At 37.9% G+C, this 11,855-nt stretch overlaps 1 protein-coding gene across 1 annotated transcript in view; it reads left to right on the top strand.

The window, feature by feature from the left end:
• Positions 1-8,954, top strand: part of LOC111873768 (ATP-binding cassette sub-family E member 1) — a 16,634-nt gene extending 7,680 nt beyond the window's left edge. The window contains exons 7-11 of the mRNA XM_023868716.1: positions 1,144-1,428; positions 2,631-2,746; positions 5,626-5,822; positions 7,456-7,690; positions 8,539-8,954. Of these exons, the coding sequence (XP_023724484.1) occupies positions 1,144-1,428; positions 2,631-2,746; positions 5,626-5,822; positions 7,456-7,690; positions 8,539-8,586 (881 nt within the window). The 3' untranslated portion in view covers positions 8,587-8,954. The remainder of the gene's footprint in view (positions 1-1,143; positions 1,429-2,630; positions 2,747-5,625; positions 5,823-7,455; positions 7,691-8,538) is intronic.
• Positions 8,955-11,855: the final 2,901 nt, after the last annotated feature.

Below are 11,855 nucleotides of genomic sequence, written 5' to 3'. Positions count from 1 at the left end.
CAGTCGTAAGTTTGTGTCAGGACTAAACTGTTTGTCACCAAAAGCTTGCTTCAACATTTGGTGCGTTTCTGCAGTGGTTTTCCCAAGTTTGAAACAAAACTTTATACAGACACACTGCTCTCTCAGGTCAGCCACCGCAAAACCACAAACTCATGGAAGCACAACAATGGAAATACGTTCACCAACAATAAACCCAACCACTCAACTCGACGCCGCTTGCCACACTGATTCAAGAAGGATGTGTGAGGAGACACCTAGCGGTATTTCGATGTACTCATAACCATTCGTGCGCAGAATTCAAATTTCGGAAGCTTTTGGATTGCCCCACATATTATACCATCATGTTTCAGAAGGGTACCATAATTAACATTATTAGAACACTACCCATTATTGACTGAAAGTTAATATATTTCTATGCTTTTTTCTGAATAGTTATGGTGTTTGTGGTTGTTTTGTTTATACTGTGCTTTTGTTGTTCAGAAACTTGTTTTGTAAACATAGGGTCAATCTGCAGTACAATGAAATACACTGGAAGCATCTTATGGGTGGAGATCTAGTAGTGTAGGGGCAAGACATCTTCTCATGCTGTTTGTTTCACTTTTAAACCCATTGAATCATTTGTATCTTTCCTTCTACATGTTTCCCCCAATCCTCCCCTCCAACAAAGTCAGCTTCTTCTGAATGTAGTGTATATCAGTCCTCCATTAATAGACTAAAATTGTTCAGGGCAATTTCACAGGCATTAAAATTATTTTAGAAAGGTTTATTTATTTCATCATGCTAGTGCATGTGTTAATAGCTGCACCCAAACTGCTTCCAAGAAAAAATCCCCCTTTGTCCCTGGGATAGGCTACTGGGTAGGCCTCTGAGCAGGTCTGGCTGTAGGGGCAGAGTGAAAATCCCCATTCCTACCAGGAATTGAACCACTTACAACGTATAAAAAGGGCAGGCTTCCATTCTAGGCCATGTTGGAATACCGCAAATTAAATATTGAGTGGTACCTTTCTTTTTATCATATGTGCTGCATGGTTATGTGTGTTTATGGCTAGAAATAAATTCAGAAGTGCAAATGTGGGAGTAATTTTGTTTCATGTGAAATAGCAGCAAGTAAAGATCTTCAGGTAATTTAGGGAATAATTTCAGGTATAAACATCTTCCTGGATGGATTTGTTCCAACGGAAAACTTACGATTTCGTGACGAATCATTAGTGTTCAAAGTAGCAGAATCAGCAACTGAAGAGGAAGTTAAACGTATGAATCACTATGAATATCCAGAGATGACAAAGACTATGGGTAGCTTTCACCTAACTGTTCAGAAAGGACAGTTCTCTGACTCTGAGATCTTGGTGTTGTTGGGAGAGAATGGTACTGGGAAAACAACATTTATTCGTATGCTTGCAGGCAAGCTAGAACCAGATGAAGGGCCAGGTGAGTTTCTGATTTATATAATTTCGTTTACAGAGAACTTTGAAAGTTCATACTAATGCCTCTATATCAGTAATGGTGCATTAATTTATTATATACAAAGTGCTCTCTATCATTCGTAATTTCCCCAGCACTTGCCGAGAAAATTTCACTGATACAGGTATTCAAAATTTTATGTATCTAGCATATATAAAAATGTAACTTTTCTCCTTTCTAATGCAGACATAAAGGAGAATGCCCAAAGATTTTATGAAATTTGCCATATACTCTTGCTAGTATGTACAGTAACCAGGGCTGTTAAACTGTTGTGCAGGTACTGGAATAAAGTTTTTGGATGCTATCTGAATCTTTATATTTTTTTTTCCAAATGCATGTGTATAGTTTAATCTCAATTTGAATTTCATTTCTTAACCTGTATCATCCCATTGTGATACACAGAAAGTATGTCCCTGCTGCCCAATGCTAGGAGACCATACAAAATATAATGCAGTCCATGTCCACTGTGCTGTTTTGCTGCTATGCAAGTATATACAGTTTAATGCATAAAGTGATCGTTTGATATTTGCAAGCCTAGTCATCATGCAATGCCAGTGGGGCATATCGTAGGAAAGATGTGTCATGTAACATCTCTTCATTTTTAGAGCTTGAATGTAATGATTAGAATAATATAATTCTTGGTATTTGCCTGTTTGTCATCATTTAATTTCCAAGAGCATACATGTAGTCAGAGGGGGCACATGGTAACATAGTTGGTTGAGGCACTATGTTACAAGCCGGAAGGTCGCGCGATTGAATCCTGATGAGGTGGAGTTTTTCAATTGACCTAATCCTTCCAGTCGCAGTATGGCCCTGGAGTTGACTCAGCCTCTAACAGAAATGAGTATCAGGAATATTCTTGGATTATTCTTGGGGGTAAAGGGCAGCCAGTATGTAAGGCTGACAATCTTACTGCCATCTGTGAGCTGATTGTCTAGAAAATGTGGGAACCTCAACATCTCACAACCCTATGGGGCTCCACAGTCTGTTACAGGGATACCTTTACTTTACTTTTTATACGTGTAGTCAGAATAATGGGAAAACATGCAACATTTGCTGAAAAAAAAAATGTTCTTGAAAGTAGCAGAGAAAGGCATACTTTTCTGCCTGGATAAAATTCATAGTCTACCTAATATATGAGTTAATCAGGGTTGATATAATTGTTACAGGTAACATTCCACAACTGCATATCAGTTACAAACCACAGAAGATTAGTCCAAAGTCACAAGGAATTGTTCGTCAGTTGTTACATGAAAAGATACGTGATGCATATGTTCACCCACAGGTAGGCACATTTTTAATCTGAGGTGGATTTACCTCTGAACCAAATTGTTGCTTTTTAATGGCAAAGTGATGGCTTTTCAGCTGAGTTTTCTCATGGAATTTGGTAACAGTATTATATTTGCTAAAAATAATCCAGTTGTTTGTCAGTTGTCATAGAGGCTGTCCATCAGGTACTTCATTGCATACTCTACGTTGTGTCTGTGTAGTGAAAACCATGGCTAGTCACTTTTCCTGAGGACAGTTTTATTTTTCCAAATGCTGGCTCTCAAACTTTTAACACCCATATTGTTGTGATAAGTTTTTGAAATGTAAAACGCCAAGTGACCTTGTATTGACCATATGTACCTTAATCTCTACATGTATTATTATTGGAACCTAAATATTACTTTAATTTCGGATAAACTACAGCATTACTGCCATATGTATCCTCCATTAAATTGAGGCCAGAAATTAAAAAATGAACTACTGTCCCATTTATTCTTCACCACTTCATTTGTGGATGCACTGGGGAGTTTGGGTGAGTTCACATTCCAAATTTTCTTCACAAAGGGGTGTTTAGGATGAGTGTGTTGCAGCTGTGATTGTATAGGTCTGTATTCCTGACACTGCTGAGTTGGATACCGGTGTACAGAAAAATATTTGGTTGCTCTTAATATGCTGTCTATTGAAAGCAAATTACAAGGCAAAGTTATCCATATCCAAACATAAGACTGTGGCCAATGTACGTAAATTCATGGAAAGGTAGCCTGATGCAGGAGTTCCATACATCTCAAGAAACTGCAGAAAAGAGTAACAAGGACATCAGGAGTATGAGAGAGGTCTCATAGAAGAACAGCAAAAGAAATGAAAACTGTAGAATCTGGTGTGTCAACTTTATTTGAAAATCCTCATAAAGACAGGCTTAGGCAACTTTAATGTAGTGTGTTATTCATGATACTGTTAATGAGTTTTATGTCACCAGCAAGCAAAGGAAATTTATATGAAGTTGGCCCAGTCAATCAGGTTTACACGGGGCCTATTAACTTAAAGAAAAGTGATAATGGGACTAGGTTTTAGATAGACAAAAGCAAAAAATAAGTGGCAAATCCTCATGGAATGCCATATCAGAGCTTTGATCGTGTCATATTTAAGCAGCATAGTGAAGTACAGAAGTAAAGGCAGATCCACAGTGTATATGGATGAAATGATATATCCTTGGCTCTCACTTATTGCCATTATGTTGGAGTGACCATTCCATCTGAGGCCTGCTTGCTTTTCTGTCCAAAGGGAAACAGTTGATTATAGTACATTCTGTCAGTGACCAAGGTTTCATTCCTAACATATACTCCATTTTAAATTCCATCAAACTGCAGGAGATTTTCATGGTGACATCAAGTACAGAAATTTTGAGAAGTTGTTAATAGAGAAGCTCATTCCAAATCTACCTCTATACAGCATTTTGGTAACACAACGTTTCTTGCCACAATGTTTAGATTGATCTAGTACCAATACTGAATGCAAAAAGCGTACCATTGTATCTTGGCTGAATGGAAAAGAATTCCACATATAGAAGAGAACTGTAAGACAGATTTACATGGCTTAAGAAAAGCCTACAAATCTGTGTATCTGTAAGATAAGACTTTGGCTGAACATGATCATTCAGTCTTGCAGCTACCACCTTATCACCCAGAAGTGAATCTAATCAAATTAATATGGGCAACTATTAAAAACTTGGATGCTGAAGGAATGGAAGATGTGATCCAACTCACAGATGAGAAATTTGATTCAGTCAACGAAGACAACTGGAAAATATATATTAATGTTATTGCTATGAGAAACTCAGTACGTCGCTACCAAAGCTCGTCTCAGTAGAGGTCAAGAAGTTCGTGTGCATGTGGGGAATGACAGTTCTGACAGTGACAGCAGCTCATACATCACTTCTCAGTATTTTCAGAGGTTATAGGTGGGACGGTCGATTTTGGCTGGTGGATCTCTGATGCGTGGTGGTCTGACGCAAGTCGGTGAGCTTAAGATTGGTGAGCATGCGCAGCAACACTATGTTGCCTCAGTAAGAAGGTAGACTTTGAGCTCATAGGATCGCTGTTATTAGTAGATGCCATGTGCTTTTCCCACGTGCCAGTTGCCAGTGCCAGCCTACGACTGGTCTCTCTGCAGACGAAGCAAGTTTGTAGCATAGACTCGCTCTCATGCGCTGACAGTGAAGGACACCGGCCAAAAAGTATCGGCAGGCTTATACAGTGATCAGTCCAATGATAAATTTATGTACAGCAGTGCCTCACCAACTGAAAAATGCCATGGTTGAGAAGACTGAGGCCACTTGAGAAACTGTAGATAGGAAAATTGTATGTGCTGATATATCATTACACTTATTTTGATAGTACATATTATTTATTTAATGGCTAAATATTGATTTAATTTTAATGTGAAATACAGTGGTGTAAATCTGCACTTTAAGTTAGTTGATATAATTTGTCTGATACCAGAGAGTTCAGTTTTTGATTGCTCATGTATTGTGTATCATACATTCAGCTGCTCACTTGCGTATTTTTCTGGCCTCTTGCCATGATTCTGGGTCAAAGCAGACATGTAGTTTCAAAGAGTGAAAATTCACTACTTCACAGACTGAGATACTGATAGTCAGGAATGATCATAAATCAAAAAGAATGGAATTGTTTGCCTACAAATTTTACATTAATATGGGGAATTATAATTCACAAGTACAGTTTTATAGACATACTTATGCCGTCACAATAATATTATTGATCCTAGCCACCAGTAAAGATGATACACCCATAAGAGGACAGTAATCGAAGAATTCATGTTCATGACATGCCGTAATGTATCCCAGGTCAGTAACAACACCAGTTACTCCAATTTTAGTTTGTGACTGATGTGATGAAGCCACTGCGGATGGACGACATCATGGACCAGGAGGTGCAAAACTTGTCTGGAGGAGAGCTGCAGCGAGTTGCATTGGCTCTTTGCCTGGGAAAGCCAGCAGATGTATACCTCATTGATGAACCATCAGCATACCTGGATTCTGAACAACGTCTAGTAGCAGCAAAACTAATTAAGAGGTGTGAAGACTGTATTACATAGTTAATGTTTTGGAATACATTGAACTAGTTGACTAATATTTTTAATAACTGATTTTAGGTTATATTCACATATTGTATGATCATGATGTGGTCTTGTATAGCAAGTAAAGAAGTTATCAGTTTCCAACTACAGAATATTTGTAAAAAGTGAAAATAATTTCACGTCATTTCCAAATCAAATCCCCAACCTCTCACTTTCTAGAACAAATACTCTACTGTTGAAAGCTAGAGTAAATGGATTATTATAGGAAAATGCTTCTTTCATTCAAGCAAACAGGGATCTGTGCAAATATATAAATAAATGATCTGCTTACAAGCTATAATTTGTTACTTTCAAGGAAAAAAAACAGTACATTATTCAGAAATCATTCTAAAGAAGCTGTATTTTTTTACATTGTGTAATCTGCCATTAGTTTGGCTATATATAACCCAGTATGATACATAATTTTATAATATTACATGAGTACAAGATCATTTTCAAAAGCTTCAGTTTTCTGAATCCTGGGATAGCTCAGTCAGTATAGTGACTAGGCTGTAGGCTAGACAAGATTTAATTCTTGGGCAAGGGTAGGCATTTGGGAGGGGGGCTACATGTACAGACTTTCAATATTCCATATTCATATGTCACTACTACATGAAATCCAGCCAGCCCTTATGATTTGACCAAGTACACAGTCAGACTCACAGTAATGCAGCTCAATTTTTAAGTGATATATAGATTTGAAGTTGGCACTAACTTCAACAAGTGGCGGTTGCTCAGTCAGTATAGTCTGCTTGCGGACTAAAACCAGGGATTTTTTTTATACAGATTTGAAAGGGGGCATGCAGTAGCATAGTTGGTTGAGGTACTATGCTATAAGCCAGAAGGTTGTGGGCTTGATTCCTGATGAGGTCATTGGATTTTTTTTTCAATTTACCTAATCCTTTCAGCCTCACTATGGCCCTGGGGTCAACTCAGCCTCTAACAGAAATGAGAATCAGGATTCTTCCTGGGAGTAAAGAGCGGCCGGCACATAAAGCCAACAAACTTATCACAATATGTGAGCCGACTGTCTAGAGAATGTGGGAGTCTTGACCTCCCACAACCTTGTGGGCCTCCGTGGCCTGTTACCTTTTTTTACAAACTTGAAAACACAGAAGGTGACAGAAGTGGAAAAGTGTACTCTAATCTAGAGTAAGCATATTTTCCAGATGCTTTCTTTCCACATTTACATACCTCACTGGGCTTGATATTTTGTTAAATCTAATGTGAATCGTGCTGTGAAAAATATGCCTGGAAAATATGTGTATTTCAGGGGTGTACACCTTTCCACCCACTTTCTTTAGATTTAACATCAAACTTCACTCAATCAAAATTAGTCATCCCCAGTCCCCTCCACAGCACCCACTTCATTTAATGTTTTTCACTTTTAGACTTCATATGCTTTCAGTATATTCATTTTTCAATATGTGTTACCTCAGTGGTAAATTTCTTTAAGTTTCTACTCAATTTATACAGAAACCTCAAAAATCATTAATGTGTATCTCATTATGTAGTGTACATTTTTATTTTTTGGTTTTAAAATTCTGCGAATTTAGTCATATAATTGTCGCCTTCTATTTTTTTTTTTAGATTTATTTTACATGCCAAGAAGACTGGATTTGTAGTAGAGCATGATTTCATCATGGCAACATACTTGGCTGATCGGGTGATTGTCTTTGAAGGCTCACCTTCTATAGACACAACTGCACATACACCACAGAACTTGCTAGCAGGAATGAATAGATTTCTTGAACTTCTGGGTATAACCTTCAGGCGGGACCCCAACAATTTCCGGCCTCGGATTAATAAGAACAACTCTGTGAAGGTATGAACCTTTCTGTAAAGTATGTAAATATGTCTGTTGATCACTACAATCTTATACTTTTAATAAATGATAAGATTCAAAATGTCCATAAGATAGCTAGTTTATTAAATTGTTATTTTAGCTACATATTTTGGTCATATATGACCATCATCAGGAATTTATAAACAACACAATGCACCCACGTTCATTACTGGATTGTGTATCTCACTTGATCCATTGCTAATAGTCTTGTCATGTAAAAGACAAAATCTTTGAATTGAAGAAATGTCGCAGAGAATTCCATTGCAAGGTAATGTCAAACACCAGTCACCAACAGACATGTATGTGAACAACTGATTCTTGAAAGCCGTGTATGCACACAACAGTTAAGGAATTGTTGAGGGTAATGTTTTATATTTGGTTCATAACAAAGTAACATATAGGGAGCCGGTGAGTTAAAGGAGTCCCCATTATCAGAGCCTGAAACCTAGTAACATCTGTGAAGATAGAATCAGCAACAAACCCAACAAGAGTGATAAAAGAGATTGTAAATTAATAGTGAATACATGTGAATTGTGTGCTTATTTGTAAATAAGGTGATTCAGTGTCCAGTAAATCCAATTATCATTCCAAACCCCATGTCTAGTCATTATCAAATGACAATAAATACATGGACAGTGCTTATCCAATACATCATTCCCTAGTGATAGAGACAGAGAGGTCTTTGAAATGTTGGACTTCATCTCTGGACTGACATAACTGTATAGTGTATCTTACATTTTTGTCATTACTCCTTTATTGAGTTTATAGCTTAAAAGCAAGTGTGTCCATCATGTTATCATATTGTGATTACTTATTTGCTTTTATAGGATACTGAGCAGAAGAGAGCTGGGCAGTATTTTTTCTTGGAAGAATAACACTATTAGAATATGAGATCCATTCCAAGTCAGGAGCTCAAGAGGGAGTATATATGATTGAAGCACTGCAAAGATAAAGAAAGTCCAAGGATTTTGTACAGAGAATCTTAATTATCTGAGCAACGTTGGCCTTCCAATTTGATTTTGAATAACCTGTTTTGACAAACCTGTACTGCTTGTTTTGTTTAAATTTGGAGAATTCAGCAGTGATGTACATGGTATAGGTTAATATAATCTCATGCCTGAAAACAGCTGTAATTTTTCAGTTATTTTTCATTTTTAAGATTTTAATAATGGACAATGGAAGAACATTTTTTATGTTTTTTATATCAGTGTGGGTCTCACAATAAAGCATAAAAGTCCAGCTATTTGGATTGTTTTGCTTGTCCTTTGGTGATTATTCCTGGGAGCAGCTCAACCATTCTTGACCTTGGCACTAGATGGAGGTGAGTGGTCAGCTTACTACCCCAACTGATTTACTCCCAGGGAAATAGCCCCCAGTACCCATTGGACAGGAGGCTGGGTGGACCTCAGAGCTAGTCTGGACACCATGGAGAAGAGAAATATCTTGACTCTGCCGCAAATCAAACGGCCTTCCAGCCCATAGCACATTGCTGTATCCACTGAGCTATCCCAACCCCATTTTGTATGTACTATCAGTGACAAAGTATAATACCAAAAACCTAAAGCAGAGCCTCTGCTTGATGCCTGCTTCACACTAGATTCGTGCTTGGTTTACTCTTTGACCCTGAAGATGGAGGTGACATGTTCCTTTGAAACATAAGTTGACCTTCAGCAGACTACACAGCATTATATCCCAGAAAACAGAACTCTTCTGTTTAAATGTAAGTTACAAAGCAAATTTTTAGGCTGCCCCTAGAAGAAGGCCTGGCAGCATTCATGCCAAGCTACCAATTCTCAAACATCTTCAGTCCCATTAAATGCATTTAAATTGATAATAACGAACTAACATATTTCTTTCATATTGTAAATATAAAATTAAGAAACCAGGTATGTTACCAATTTTATGGACAGAAGCTACTTTCCATAGTAAAGTAACTGAGCAGTATTCTTCATTCCACCAAATTCTCCATCATAATCACCCGGGGCAGGCTACAATACGCCAATCAATGGCCGCCGTGCTGAGTGGACTCAGTTGGACTCCACCCCCCACTAAGTGACTTAAAAGCTGAGCAGTATACAGCAAGTCATCATATAATGTGAGAATTCAGCGTGGAAAAACATCATGGTAAGTGGAGACAGAAACTGAAATTGTGTTTATGTAAGTTTTCAGGTTTTCACGGCGATGACTATGAAGGAAGTCGTCTTCTGGGATCTGGCGCCGTGTATTCTTTGTTTCAGCCGACGTTTCGGAGGAACGTATTGCCTCCATCTTCAGGGCAGGTGAACTGCCTTGCGAATACAGAGAGCAGTAGCTGTAATGATTAGGAAGTGAAAAGCGCTACTTTATATAGGAAGTAGGCAGGGGAGGTGGTTAGGGAGAGGGGACCAATGGGAACAGTGAAGAGCGATTAAGGCCATATATGGTCAGGGGGGCGAAGGGCAATTCACCTGCCCTGAAGATGGAGGCGATACGTTCCTCTGAAACGTCGGCTGAAACAAAGCATACACGGCGCCAGATCCCAGAACACAACTTCCTTCATTGAAATTGTGTTGTTCATAATGTTGATGAAAATGTTATGGCATTACTACTTTGCAGTGAAGCTCTTATGCAATCTGCAAAATAGATGACCTGGCTTGCCCCATTTTCTTACTAACCATTGCTCTTAAGTTGGGTTTCATATTTTAGAGTTCTTAGTGATTTAATAATGTGAAGTACATGGCTGAGGGTGGTGGAGTCTGTATTATCCTGCTGGGGATTAGGGGTGGGATGAGGATTCCAAACTAATTATATGCATATTACGCTTCAGTTCTAAGCAAAATGCTTAATTTTCATGAACGCATTTATTTTATTACATTTGGAGGCATTTAATATTATTTTCTCATATTACCAATACTAGCAGATTTCTCGAGTCATTGCGCTCTCAGAAAGGTGGGGCATAGGTGTTGAATATAAGCTTGAATTCGCCAAATAGTATAAAGAGAGCATTCAACCTAATGCATTCCTGCAACAGTGTTGAAGTTATAAACTCATCAAGCAATTCAAATCAATTTTCTTCTTTAAGACCACTAAGATGATCCTGAGATTTCAGGGTTAAGTAAATTCTAGATATGGAAATTAATGGTACTTCATTAAATTTTTTCCTGAAGTAAAGCAAGAAAAATTGTATGAAGTTTCCTCTTAGTAAAATTCACAACATTTACGAGGAAATTTGGAGCATCACATCTGTTTAATACTACCATTCAGTTCAGAATATCTATTTTGTTTTCCTGTCTTCTAAGAATGCAGATTAATACTGAATACAAAATAATTTCACATTGTTTGTAGAAGTAAAGCTATCCTGTTAACAGACCATGGAAGACCAATGGAATGTAATGTGAGATGTCGAGGCTCTCTCATTTTATAGACAATCAGCTCACAGATGGCAGTGAAGTCAATCTTACATGCTGGCCACCCTATACAACCAGGATGATCCCTGGTACTCATATCTGTTAGAGGCCGAGTCAACCCTAGGGCCATAGTGCGGTTGGAAGGATTAGGTCAATTGAAAAATAAAATGACCTCATCAGGAATTGACCCTGATTCAAAGGAACTGTATCCTTCCATCCTAAGAGAAGATCATAGCTTGAGGTTGTTTTGGAACAAGGTAATGAGAAAAATGTTTGGACCTAACAAAGCAGTAACAAGAAGGTAAGGAATAGCAAATTGAGGAGCACCACAATTTGTCGCCATGACCTTGTAGGATAAAATAAAGAACGTCAGAGACTGGTATTGCTTGTTGCACACAGACGAGAGGTAATAAATTAATACAAAATTTTCATCAGGATATCTGAAGGGAAAATGCCATTTAAGTAAAGGTAACGCCCTTCAAATACCTAACATTAAAACGGAAGTTAAAGAAGTACAGTATGATGATATTCTTGGGCATCTATTGAGGATATGGGCACCAATAAAAACGAATAAGAACTGCGTTACTCTGACGTCTAACAAAGAGAGAAACAACGTAGAAAATTATTATATTGTAACGTGTTTTGGCGATTGAGACTCCGTTCGGATTGGTACTTGGGTTTATTAACCACTTACAGGTCGTAACTACAATAACTTATAACACTCTTGCTGATTTACACAATTCACAATCACATGTTAA

Source organism: Cryptotermes secundus, unplaced genomic scaffold (assembly GCF_002891405.2).
Source record: "Cryptotermes secundus unplaced genomic scaffold, Csec_1.0 scaffold142, whole genome shotgun sequence".
Taxonomy (NCBI): domain Eukaryota; kingdom Metazoa; phylum Arthropoda; class Insecta; order Blattodea; family Kalotermitidae; genus Cryptotermes; species Cryptotermes secundus.
Note: the sequence above shows the minus strand (reverse complement) of the source record. Positions and strands in the feature narration are given on the sequence as shown.